The following is a 12,854-nucleotide window of genomic DNA, read 5'->3' as shown; positions in this document are numbered from 1 at the left end:
TACATTATCAATTTCAAATAGACATATATAGATAGTTTTAGATCATAGCGCCGTATTAAAGGTAAAATCTTTAAATGACATCAAAAAAATGGCCCAATAGAAAACGTCAAGCGCAATATAACCACAAAAACTCAGGACTAAATTTTAGAGCCTGCTAAAACATGCAAATCCAATAACAAAAAAAATAATTTATTTTTTTTTATAGGTTAGTAAACATTTATTTATTCGTTCTGTACACAAAAGAAAACTGGAAAATGCCACAATAATTATTTATTCAACATTTTTATTTTTCCGTTTTTAATTTATTTTTTTTTAATATGAAACATTAAATTGTTTTTTACTTACGAACCTATGAAATAGATTTCTGAAACTTAAAAAATAAAATGAAATCTTCTTACTAAAGCTTTATGGGTTATAAAATTATATTCACTATAATAGCAATCATCTTTGGAAGTTATATTACTTACAAAAAGTATAAAATAAAAAAACTAAAAAGATTAGCTAAGGAATTCTTAGGCACACACGATTACAAATGGAAACCAAAAACTCGCTATAAAATATTAGACGACTTCAGAAACACACATTTTGATATTCTAATCATAGGAGGTGGAGCCACGGGAATGGGTTGTGCTATTGAAGGAATTTCTAGAGGACTAAAAGTGGGCCTAATAGAAGCCAATGATTTCGGATCAGGGACCAGTTCTAAATCTACTAAACTTTTACATGGTGGAATACGGTACCTTGAAAAAGCTGTTAATAATTTGGACAAATCACAATTTAATTTGGTCACTGAAGCTCTCAGAGAACGGAAAATCGTCATGGAAATGTGTCCATTTCTATGTCGATCTGTTGATCTAATTTTTCCAGTATACAAAAAAATTTTAGTATTGTATTATTACTTAGGTTTAACTTTATATGATTGGATCTCTGGGACTAAATCATTAGGCAGGAGTCGCTTTTTAAATGTAAAAGATACTATAGATAAATTCCCCAATATCCGAAAGAATAATCTTGTAGGTTCTGTTTTATATGTTGACGGTCAATTTTATGATTCAAAATTTAACGTTTTATTGGCAGTTACGTCCGCGTATTACGGAGGTAGCATTTTAAATCATGTGAAATTAACTAAATTAATAAAAGAGAATGATAAAATTATAGGAGCAGAGTGTTATGATAAAATAAGTGAAACGGTTTTTAATGTAAAATGTAAAGTATTAGTAAATACAGCAGGTCCATTTATTGACGAAATCAGAAAAAAATCGAAAAGCGAATGTAATACTTTAATACAGCCAAGTTACGGTACACACATTTTAGTACCTGCAATATTTTCGCCGAAAAATATGGGATTTGTAGATCCAAACACTAGTGACGGACGAATTGCATTTTTTATGAATTACAAAGGCAAGACATTGATAGGCGCAACTGATGTTAAGTGTCAAGTAGAAGAGCATATAAAACCATCAAAAGAAGATCTGCACTTTTTGATTCATGAAGCCAATTATTTTACAGATAACGATTTAAAATTGTCTAAGAAAGATGTTTTGTCTGTTTGGACTGGAATTCGACCATTAATTTGTGATCCTACTAAAAAAGATACAGAAAATATTGTTAGAAATCATGTAATTCATATTGAAAATGACAATATGGTGACTGTTTCGGGTGGAAAATGGACAATTTTTCGTCTAATGGGCGAACAAGCTATTGTCAGGATTGTCAATAATTTCAATTTGAATGTTAAAAGGCCTAGTATTAGTGAATTTTTCACTGTATTGGGAGCTCAAGGTTATACAAAAGCCACAGAATACGATTTGGCTTTAAAACTGAGTCTTCCTGAAGATATCGCGAAACATTTGGCGACTTCTTACGGCACTAAAGGCTATTTAATGTCAGAATATTATACCGGAACTTACACGAGATTAACTGACGGGTATCCTTATACTAAAGAAGAAATAATCTATTGCATTGAACAAGAATTTGCCTATAAAGTTAGCGATGTTCTTTTTAACAGGTTTATGATCAGCTATTTAGACGTGAGAAGAGCATATAATTTAATACGTCCCGTGGCGGATGTAATGAAAGATTATTTCGTATGGAATCAAGAAAAATATGAAGAGCAAATACGAGAATGTAAGGAAATGATGGAGACAGTAGGCTTTAGTTTACTAAAAGAATAAAATAAAACTACAAATCTAGGTAAAATTTTTATTTAAATTTATTAATAACACGCCCAAAAATTAGACCTCTTAAAATTGTCCTGAATGAAGGAATGCTTTGTCTTAATAAAACAATTAGGCCAAATACTTCTAAAATAAATCCTAATAAAGTAAGTCCTTTCAATATAAAGAAAAAACCAATAATAAACATTACAACCCCCTGTATTTTGTCCATGTGAAGCATGTTAAACAAATGAGATCTGGAAAGTATAATTATACCGAGAGAAACAAGAATGTTTCCGCAGATCATAAGAGCCTTGTCCATGAGTAAGATGAAGCCACTAGCGAAAATGAACATTCCTATTAAAATGACGACGACCCCTGTTTCCTTAAGATTCATAAAGGGCAAATAATAAAACTTTAAAAATTTTTAAAATTAATTTATTTATTCTTTTTGGTTTGTTTATAGATTCCTACAATGATTGCATGATCCTTTTCAAATGGCTCTAGTGAAACTTGTTCTTTTGGTTTTATTTCGTTTTTTCTTAGAATATTAACTTCGTCAGCGAAAACTGTCTCGGCCGGAAGTGCTGAATTGATGCAATTAGCTTTAATTGACATGACCACTGCACCATTGTCTTTTAAAAAATATTCGCAATTAATACATAAAATTCTAGATTGATCTGGTTGTGAAACATCTGCAAAAACAGTATCTACTGTATTGACCATCATTCTATATTTATAAGGATGTCTAGCATCTTCTATTATTGGCACAATATTCGTACGCTTCATTGCCAAATTTACAAGATCTCGTCCAGATCTCTGACTAAATTCAACTGCATAAACAATGCCTGTCTCACCTACGATATCAGACACATGAGACACGGTAGTACCAGAACTTGCTCCTAAATATAAAACTTTCGATCCTTTTTTTATGTGCACATTTTCCAATCCACAAATTATCCCGGCGGCCAGTTTACTTCTGTAAGCATTCCAAACTCTGTACTCAATTTTAGTATTGTCGTCAAGAGAAACAGAAATTCTCTTTTCGTTGTAGACAGACACCCCTGGTACCATATTTTTAGTCAATAACATGTCGTCTTTGCCTCTGCATACATAAATGTCGTCATGTTTTTTATGTTGTTGAATAACAACTTGGTTGTTTAATTTTGATTTTACTGTTCCTCTCTTTTTGTTTATTTGTCTTCCTCTTGTTTCACTTTTTTTGTCGTTAAACCGTTTTTTATTTGAAAATTTACTTGACATCTTTAGGGCGAAAAAATAAATAAAAAAGACAGTTTTGTGAATATTCATTTCAAATATTTTGATAGCTCATATATTTGTTAAATACATTTTTTTTTATTTAATAAATTGATTTATTTTTTAGTTTATTATACAAATCTCTAAGTTTTTTTATATTATTGTGCGCTCGTCCTTCAATATGGCTAATAAACTTTTTACTACTAAAATTTTTAATAATATTCAATCCACACACTTCACATTTGTCCATTTCTTCTTTTTTATTTTTTACAAAAAATTTTTCTTTTAATTTTTCTAAACTGTAAATTTCATTTTCTAACTCTTCAAAAATTTTATACATTTCTAGAATGTTCTCTTCTGTTATATTTTGTTCAATCTCCATGATTTTCATATCTAAACTTTCTTCTATTTCGTTAATCTCATTATCTTTAATTTTTACTGGAGTTGTAAATTTTTTATTTATATTTGCAAATAAATCTGACAAGACTTTAATAAGTTCTTGTTCATATAAAACTTTATTGACTGACTGAATAACTTCATGATTTTTATATTTACAAGAACCAATAGACAATTTTGTATTTTTTAACATTTCATAAGGACAACCTCCTGCTATTTGAAAAATACAATGATTATTAATCTCATCTCTAATTATACTGTCTCTATTTGATCCCAATAAATTATCTAATAATTTTCTAGCTCGATCTGTCATAAAAGGCTTAATAAATTTTTTTTTTACCGTTAACAAATGCTTGATAATTCAATATGGAAAAATATAGGAGGAAAAAAATTCTGTTCATTTAAAAAGAAAACTGAGACTGAATTTCTCTGTAAAAATAAAAATAATTTAACAGGACTTTGTAATGAATTTTCATGTCCACTGGCCAATACTAAATATGCTACTATTAGAGCAATAGACGAAGAACTTTATCTTTTTTTAAAAGAGCCTGAGCGTATAAACACGCCCAACGAACAATATGAAAAAATTAAACTAAGTAAAAATTATGAAGAAGCTTTAAAACAAATAGATGAAGAACTAGAACACTGGGATAAACAAATAATTCACAAATGTAAACAAAAACATACGAAATTGACGGAATATTTAGAAAGATTAGAGTATTTTAAAGAACATGGAAGAACTGAGTATATGAAAAAAGTTAAACGGAAAGTTACAAGAGCAGAAAAATTGGCAGCTTTGTCGAAATTGGATAATCTTGATTTTGAGAAGCAAATAGGTGAGGAATTATTATTGAGACTGGAAAGCGGAGTGTATGGCGAAGCAGTAAAAGATAGATATCATAAAGTAAATGAACAATTTATTGAAGAAAAAAAGAATGCGAAAAAGAAGAAGAAATATGTAGCGCATTATGAAAATGAAGAAGATTTACAAGAGACTGGCGAAATTGAAGCTTCTAAGGAAGAAGAGTCTAAAGAAAAGAAAAAGAAAAAAACAAAAAAAGAAAAAATGACATGGTGAGAATATTTATAAATATAAATTTTATACTACAATTTAAAAATCTATTAAATATAAATTTTATATTATAACTTAAAAATATTTTTAAAAGTAAATTAAGCTATAAAATTTTTAAACTTTAATGTAATTATCAAATATTTATTTAGTATTCATAAGATCAAATTTTTTCGATCTCTAAAAATCACTTTGCATTTCTTTAAAGAATTTCGTAATTCACTTAAGGAATCCATTGGCAATTCTGAATCAATCAGGTTCAAATAACTTATTTTCTCTCGAAAAGCACTTATAAATTTTGTAAAACTTACTCCCAAAAACACACACCCATAAAAAGTAAATTTTTCTGTTTTTATGAATTTAGTTCTAAAAATGTCAACAAGTTCACTTGTAATATTTATATTAGAAACATCTAATTGTTTTATATTTGTAAAATCATGTTCCTGGTACAAAACTTTACTACTTGTTAAAATTAAATGTTCTATATTTTTTATACAAATTTCTTCTAAATTTGTTTTTAAATATGAATAAATTGTATAAGAAAATGAAAAATACATGTACTGATTTCTATCATTAAATTTAAAAAAATTCAATTCTTTGAATATTTCTGATTTTTTTACAGTTTCAAAAAATATATTCGTATCTAATAATACAAGTTTTTTTAAATTACTATTTTGTAAACTTTTAAATATTTTTTTATTCACGATTTCATCGTAAAAAATATGTGTTTCTATAAACTTTTCATTATTGTTTTCATTTTCTGTACTTTCCGAATTACAAAATGTGTTTATTTCTGGTTTAAAAAATTTTTCATTTTTTTTATAAATTTTTACATTTTTAAGAGTTAAACTTTTTAAATTTTCAAGTTTCAAAATTTTTAGAAATGTATCGATTTCTATAATACAATTTATAATTCTTAATTGACTTACAAAAATATCTGTAGATATTTTTATGTTTTCTATTTTATTAAGTTCTATAGTTTTTAATTTTTTATTGTTAAAATATCCTAAATCTACATTATTTGTATTTTTTAAAGATAAAATTTCTAAATTTTTATAAAAATCTATTTTTAAATCAAAAGGGATTCTTTCAGAATATTCTAGTTTTGTTTTTAAGAATTTCTTACAAGTTCTAAATAAATTTGACTCTGAATAAAAAAATATTCTTTTATCATAATTTCTTAGTGTAAAGAGGATATCTGTATTTAGATTTAATATTTCATTTTCTCGAATTTTCTTAATATTTTGTACTATTTCTGGAATTTCTTTTCTTTTTTCTGATATTCTTCTCATCTTGGCTAAAATTATGGACTAAAATATTTCGTCTTTTATGATGCAAATTTCAACTGGTTAGGTTAAATCCCGTCATTAAAAGCACTTTTAAATGTGTTGATTTGATATTTGGACCAAGTTTATACAGCAAATATTTAAGATTAATAAACATAGAGGATGCTTCTGATTATGTCCTCCGCGCCGAATAGCCTTATTTTTTAACTTATATTCAATATAAAAAATTATAAAATTATTTATTATAAAAATCATATTGGGAATTTTATTCCTTAAATGTTCAAATAACAATTATCCTTATATATTACGCTCTCTAAACGACTTTCTTGATTGAATTATAATTTTTGTTCGTTATCTATCAGGCACAACATTTAATGTCTCAAACTAGGATAAAACGTCGGTTTCTCGTTCATAATTTTCGCTTAAAACTTGTTATGACTGTTTTAGAATGTGCGGTATTGGTCGATGATTAAATCGATTTATCTACCATTATGACACTTTTTGCATGCTTGATTTTTTCCTATATTTTTTCAGTTTAATTTCATATTTTCGCAATTATACGTTCCGTTAATCTTTTATTATTATAAAAGCCAAATTTCTATTGAAGCTTTTAATTCGTGTAAGGTAATTACAGATTTGTATTTTTTTTTTTTTTTTTTTTTTTTCTTTGCAAGTAAGAGGTAGGGAGAAACCTTACATAGGGACCAGAGGGATTTGGGTGTGATCCTTTTCCAACTGGTACTGTGAGATTCTTACTCACTAAAACTCCCTCCGTATAACTTGCCGGTGCAGCAAGCTCCGCCGTATCCATTGGACTTTGGCTCCAGGAGAACACTTTCCATTTATACCTCAAATCGCGTCCAGAGTGACCTCACAGCGGATATACTTAACGGGCATGGTTATCTATAACCCGAGGAGAGACATCATCGTACTGACTCAAAGGTCCCTACAATCATCTGTATCGCACACACGGCTCCTTACACGACCACATCCCCAGCCCGGCATTTTTATTGGACTGCGTTGACCACCAGTCTCCCACTAGTTTCGGCCACCGTGTTACAGAATCATGTAGGATAGGGTCCACGAGACCTTCTATTGCCCTACTTCGTCTAGTCTCTTAGTTAGCTCTAGGATCCCACTCTAGAGTGCACCAGCCATGGGCTCCAACTAGGCCGTACCCATTAGATACTTTTATGTATCATTAAGTCACCAAAGGGCGATACTGCTTTTTGGCCTTGAGGTGCGTTTCTACACTAGATGCTAATCCCCTTGTGGCTGGACACACACAAGTTTCATTGAATCAACTTAATGATTACCGTGGACATTTTCATCATCTGAGTTGTTCCAACTGCATCATAGAAAGTAGAAACAATTTGGTGCCCCTGGGACTCGAACCCAGCCCATTGGTCAATGAGAACATCCCTTCGACCACTCGGCCAAGGGCACCTATTACAGATTTGTAAACAATATTGCAATATATATCAATATTTAAATTTAGGTCTAATTAATTTTTATCATATATTATTAACAGTTTTACACTGAACCAATATAAGCTTATATTGCAGTAATATTCTTAAAAGCATTACAAAGATATATCAGCAAATTTCGCGAAAACGCTGTAATATTCTTATATTAAAAAATGGTGTTTAAAAATAAACTTAAATATATTTTTTTATCAATCAAAATATATCCCCTTCCATGTTTAATATAACAAATAATATTGAAATAGTAAGTCTTAAAATATATTGTAATTATTAGCTAACAAATGCGACAAATATGATCATAATATCAATATTCGCTCCGAGATATTTCTACGGTCAAATTATTTTGATCTTGTGCGTCGTCTTCGTATTTTTGACTTCTGTGATTAAACCCGCGTCAAAATGGTCCGAGACTTATTTCGCGATAATAAAAAGTAAGTGAAAAATCTTGTTAATTTAGCTTTACATTTATTAGGGAAGATATTATTAGTACTGGGTTTATTTATAATAATAGATAATGTATTTGTAATGAGAAAGGGATATAAGAACTGTGGTGGATGTGTAGTAGTCACTAGCAAGAGTATAGTGCTGTGTAGTCTCATACTGGCTATATATGTGGTACTTGGGTCTTATATGATATTCTTCTGTGGAGATTATAAAAAATAAAATCATTTAATTAAACACATCATCATATATAAGAAATTATGGAGTAGAAAGAAAGCAAATTATGTCGAATTTGTCATTTTTTATGATTTCAAATCAAGTGATAATTTAATGACAGTTTTAGAAGGGACAAAGCTCTTTTTTATTCGAAAAATAAATAAAAAGAATATTATAAACTTGTAAGATTCAAATGATTATTAATTTATTTAAAATAAATCTTCAAAATTCAATTCTGTTTCTTCAACTAATTCTTCTTCCTCCTCTACGGGTGCTTCTTCTTTGGCTGCTTCTTTGACGTTGCTTGAGGATGCGGAACTACCACTGGAACTTGAGACTGAAGTGAGCATGTTCTTCATTTGAGCAACATCACATTCGAAAAATTCTGCGAGCTTGAGCTGAGGACTAACTCCTAATTCTTTTAGTACTGAGGCTATCTTCTCCTTGGTGACTTCTTGATTATTAGAATAAATAAATAGAGAAGCGAGAGGGTATAATTTCATATCATTTTGGTTACTTGTAGCATTTAACATTATCGAGCCAGAAAGTGACCCCTAAAAAAAAAATTATTTTTATAATTTTAAACCGGAACACGATTGTTGGGTGTAAAAAAAAAATTGAAAAAATAAGATGTAGAATACATTTTATATTTGTAAATATTCTGTTTAATATTTCTATCTTATTATATATATGACTAGCGTATGCTTTCCCGTTTTAGAAACAGTATTATGATTTTTTAAATTTTGTTCTTCTTCTTGAATTTATGCTAGAAAGAAAATAAAAAAAAGAAAAATAAAATTTTAAACAAACTTTAAAATAGGACATAAATAATTTGAGAGTGTTAAAACACTTTAAAATAACATATAAACAATTTAAGAATGTACAAATTCGCCATAGAATAATCTAAGATGTTTTTTAACATTTTTTAGTTTATTTTAATTTTCCTTGTTGTTTAAATAATAAGAATAAAATTAAATGCACAATAATTAGAAGATAAAAATTGGATAAATTTAGCATAATAAAACTTATAAATATTTATTTTATAATTTTTTATAGATCTGAAAACTTCCTTTTCAAATTTATAAGTGTCTTGGCTTCCTCAATTGGGTCTTCTTTAATATCTTTTTCTATATTTATTTGCATTATCGACTCATCTTCTAATTTCTCACTTATAGCTCCATAAACCTTTTCTCTTAATATTTTCTGTTTGTTAATAAGTTTAAGTCTACAAATATCGAGTACAATATCTTCCATACCTTCAAGATCAATATATTTCTTAAATACGTCCATAATATAATTCAAGCCTAAAAAATTATACCTGTGTTTATAAACATAACTCATATCAAACCCAATATCTTGTAATTCGGCCGCTTTATTAGATAATTCTACTACATTGGTTTGATTTACTATTTGGTAAGTGTAAATGTCATGGGCAATATTATTTTTCTCTAAAACTTCCACGCCTTTCATTATATTTTCATTGACACCATTTCTTATTACGAAATTTACAGTATTAGCTCGTTCATTTGATAAGACTCCTTGGTCCATGACGCAAGGAATAAATTTAGGCTGGATTTTTTGTAAGGCGTCGAGTTTGACTTTTAAATTGTCTTTTTTGAAAGGATGATTTTCATAATTTCTTAAGTAAGCGTAAGGATTTTCATTATTTAAAAAATCGAAAAAATTTGTCGAATCTGGCATGGGTAAAAAAATAAAGATTTAAAAAAGTCAAAGTAAAGGAAATGTAATAATAATAAAAATACAAAATAAAATGTAAGAGAAAAAAATTAAAAAAGCAAATATTTATTTTTTTAACAAATTAATTTTCATTATCTTCAAAATCATATTCTATAAAAATGTTTTCTGCCTCTTGAATTTTCTCTTTATTGGCTTCTTCTACTTCTTTCGTCATATCGCACATATTCTGCGCGATCTTTGTCAAACTATGTTCTACCCCATTATATTTTACACAATTATTTTTCATAAGTTCCAAATCATCAAAAAATTCACTAAAAAGCGTGTATTTGTTGTGTCTCACTTTAGTTTTAATAGTCGTCAAATCTATTGGATTTTCAATAACACTGTGATAATCAGGAAATCTTTTACTAGAAACGGGCTTATGAAAGGCCAAAGAATAAGGCAGGCTAAAAAACTTGTTAAGTAAATTTAACATCAAATTTTGGAAAATCATTCTCGCTTTTCTTCTTTCAGTTTCAATTTTCTTTTTTGTTGGTTTTTTATTTTGTAAGAAATTGGGACAAGTTTTGTTGGTTTTCATGTGGCCAGCTTGGCCGCAGTTTCCACATTTCAATAAAGATTTTTTATCTTCTAAATTTACATTTTTTCTAGATTTTAAATATAATTTTATAACTTTCGAATCAGTAATTCTTTCAATTTCTTCTCTTTCTCCAAATTCATCTACAATTGTTCTTCTAATTATTAGTAATCCTGTGTTTTCGCTCTGCGGAACTTGTGCCTCTTTTTTCTTATCTTCACTTTGTTCAAATTTCGGGTCAAATTCTATTTCTCTAGAACTTGATAATGACGATATTTGTTTAGTCCAGATTTTATTAATTTCTGATTTATATTTTGCCTGATGCTCACTGATAATTTTTCGATTTTCGGTTTCATTTCCTTTTATTAATTTGACTTTTCTAAAACTAAATCCTTCTCCTATTCCTGTGGGATCTGCCGGCCCGACTAATTCCAAAAGTCCTTTGCCATTAGTAGCATTTATAAAATTTTTAGTAAGTTGCCAAGGAATAATAAACATTGAGTCGTCTTCTTCGTCTTGACTGTCAGTTACACATTTGTAACCAGAATCAATTAGTCTTCTTTCAGAAGCCAACATGCTTTCATATTGACAAATATTTTCAGGTGTGATTAATTTTCGAAGATCTTCTTCATTTAAAATATTAGAAGAAGGTTTTAAGATCCAGACATTCTCTTTGCCTCTTTTTATACAATCAGCGTATTCTTTTAACCATTTTCGTTTACTGCCTTCGCTGAAATATGGAAATAATTGGTCTAATTGCGAAATTTTAAATTCTTTAGAAGTCCTGTCTTTTGAAGAAAATAACCTGTAAGCCGCGACTTTAAGGCGATTTTTACAGAAAATGTTCAATTTACGAGAATGTGGCGCGTAAATTTCGTCTATTGGGAATTCTTGTCCTACACAAAAAATGTTGTTTATTGGGCGAGCGTACAAACGGGCAGAATCTTCGTCTTTTTCTAAAATGCACAAGAAGTCGCTATTTTGATGACTAAAAATTGGAGCAGTGAAAAGATTATTCGTTAGACTTTTCATTGTAGTGCCTTGTTTAATGTCTCCAAAATTGAAAAAAGGCGAAGGATCGTCGGGATCCAATACATTCAAATTTGGAATGTCCGCCTCATAATCGTCCCTGGTGCTTGTTTTTCTGTAATACGTGTTGATCAAACTTACCATTCCCGAATTGACAATAAAAGGCGGAAATTCTTCAGAATATTCAAAAAGTACAAATTCCGCGTCGTCTTTAAGTGTTAATTCGCTGTTCTTTTTTATTATATTTGAACCAGAAGATTCTTTATGAATTATATCATGAAATCTAAGCAGTCCTTTAGGAAAGACAAGTGGAGGCCTGTGGAAATTTCTAAGTTCATCTTTCGTATGATTCGTTTTATAAAATCTAGGCTCTAGTTTCAAAGCAGGCACACTATGCTGCACTCCAAATGAGCCCAAATTGCTTTTTAATTTACTCTCTTGGTTGTAATATTTATCATTAGAAATATTATATTTATTTTTTATTGGTTTATCTCCTGAAAAATATTCTTTTTGTCTCTTCTTGTTTTTATTATTTCTTTTATCGTCGATCTTATCAAAAATCAAATTTGGATCTTCTAAATACATCGTCTGGTACATTTTATGTTTTACTTGTACATCTTCATCAAAAATAATATTTTTTTCCCATTTTTCTTCAAAAATCGTGTCTACGAATTCTGTCACCGATGGTAAAAAATTTTCTCTGTTGTTTACATTTTTCGACGTGTCTAGTGAAAAATTCATAGAAGGCAATTCGTCTTCTTGAATATTATCTGTGTCATAAATAATGTCTTTCTCCCAATCAATGATATCAAAGGGATATTTTTCTTCTTCTATCTTGTTTTTTTCTATTATCTGTTCGTACTGCGTTTCCATGTCTTTTTCTACTTGTTTTCTTTTTAAAAAACTTTTAAGTCCGATATTTTTAGCAGATCCGCAAATGTTTTGTAGAACAGAGTTTGGAGCACGGGCGTACGCCGTACTATTCCTGAATTTTGTTTGGTCGTCTGTTTCATAAGTCAGAATTTCATTTCTTATTTTTCTTGGTTTAAATTTTCTAAATTTGTAAGTAAAAGGCTTTTCAGTTACTAAAAGATCTAGAAAACTCTTTGGTAGATGACTTTTTTCTTTTATAATATTTTTATCCTGGTCCATGTTAAGGAAGGGAAAGATTAAAAAAAAATTAATAAAAAAAAAATTTAAAGTTTTAAAAAGTTGCAAAAAAATATTTTATTTTTTTTTTGAAAC

At 28.8% G+C, this 12,854-nt stretch overlaps 9 protein-coding genes across 9 annotated transcripts; 2 read left to right on the top strand and 7 right to left on the bottom strand.

Annotated features, from left to right (window-relative positions):
- Positions 1-407: 407 nt before the first annotated feature.
- On the top strand, positions 408-2,174 carry VNE69_07194 (glycerol-3-phosphate dehydrogenase (GPDM); the record flags this gene model as incomplete). The annotated part of the gene is made up of 1 exon (XM_065474201.1): positions 408-2,174. One exon carries the CDS (start codon positions 408-410, stop codon positions 2,172-2,174), a length of 1,767 nt encoding a protein of 588 aa, XP_065330273.1.
- Positions 2,175-2,202: 28 nt separating this feature from the next.
- On the bottom strand, positions 2,203-2,553 carry VNE69_07193 (GOT1-like family protein; the record flags this gene model as incomplete). Its single annotated transcript, XM_065474200.1, has 1 exon — positions 2,203-2,553. One exon carries the CDS (start codon positions 2,551-2,553, stop codon positions 2,203-2,205), a length of 351 nt encoding a protein of 116 aa, XP_065330272.1.
- A 41-nt stretch (positions 2,554-2,594) lies between these two features.
- Positions 2,595-3,419, bottom strand: VNE69_07192 (rRNA 2'-O-methyltransferase fibrillarin (FBRL); the record flags this gene model as incomplete). Its single annotated transcript, XM_065474199.1, has 1 exon — positions 2,595-3,419. The coding sequence occupies one exon, from the start codon at positions 3,417-3,419 to the stop codon at positions 2,595-2,597; it is 825 nt and encodes a 274-aa protein (XP_065330271.1).
- Positions 3,420-3,516: 97 nt separating this feature from the next.
- On the bottom strand, positions 3,517-4,122 carry VNE69_07191 (LUC7-like protein 3 (LUC7L3); the record flags this gene model as incomplete). The annotated part of the gene is made up of 1 exon (XM_065474198.1): positions 3,517-4,122. One exon carries the CDS (start codon positions 4,120-4,122, stop codon positions 3,517-3,519), a length of 606 nt encoding a protein of 201 aa, XP_065330270.1.
- A 36-nt stretch (positions 4,123-4,158) lies between these two features.
- VNE69_07190 (protein MAK16) lies at positions 4,159-4,887 on the top strand (the record flags this gene model as incomplete). The annotated part of the gene is made up of 1 exon (XM_065474197.1): positions 4,159-4,887. One exon carries the CDS (start codon positions 4,159-4,161, stop codon positions 4,885-4,887), a length of 729 nt encoding a protein of 242 aa, XP_065330269.1.
- Positions 4,888-5,033: 146 nt separating this feature from the next.
- On the bottom strand, positions 5,034-6,170 carry VNE69_07189 (leucine-rich repeat-containing protein; the record flags this gene model as incomplete). Its single annotated transcript, XM_065474196.1, has 1 exon — positions 5,034-6,170. The coding sequence occupies one exon, from the start codon at positions 6,168-6,170 to the stop codon at positions 5,034-5,036; it is 1,137 nt and encodes a 378-aa protein (XP_065330268.1).
- Positions 6,171-8,514: 2,344 nt separating this feature from the next.
- Positions 8,515-8,838, bottom strand: VNE69_07188 (uncharacterized protein; the record flags this gene model as incomplete). The annotated part of the gene is made up of 1 exon (XM_065474195.1): positions 8,515-8,838. One exon carries the CDS (start codon positions 8,836-8,838, stop codon positions 8,515-8,517), a length of 324 nt encoding a protein of 107 aa, XP_065330267.1.
- A 517-nt stretch (positions 8,839-9,355) lies between these two features.
- VNE69_07187 (uncharacterized protein) lies at positions 9,356-10,006 on the bottom strand (the record flags this gene model as incomplete). The annotated part of the gene is made up of 1 exon (XM_065474194.1): positions 9,356-10,006. The coding sequence occupies one exon, from the start codon at positions 10,004-10,006 to the stop codon at positions 9,356-9,358; it is 651 nt and encodes a 216-aa protein (XP_065330266.1).
- A 118-nt stretch (positions 10,007-10,124) lies between these two features.
- VNE69_07186 (transcription initiation factor TFIID subunit 1 (TAF1)) lies at positions 10,125-12,761 on the bottom strand (the record flags this gene model as incomplete). The annotated part of the gene is made up of 1 exon (XM_065474193.1): positions 10,125-12,761. The coding sequence occupies one exon, from the start codon at positions 12,759-12,761 to the stop codon at positions 10,125-10,127; it is 2,637 nt and encodes an 878-aa protein (XP_065330265.1).
- Between the last annotated feature and the right edge of the window lie 93 nt (positions 12,762-12,854).

This window comes from Vairimorpha necatrix, chromosome 7 (genome assembly GCF_036630325.1).
Source record: "Vairimorpha necatrix chromosome 7, complete sequence".
Lineage (NCBI taxonomy): Eukaryota > Fungi > Microsporidia > Nosematidae > Vairimorpha > Vairimorpha necatrix.
The sequence above is the reverse complement of the archived record's forward strand: the minus strand, read 5'-3'. Positions and strand labels throughout refer to the sequence as shown.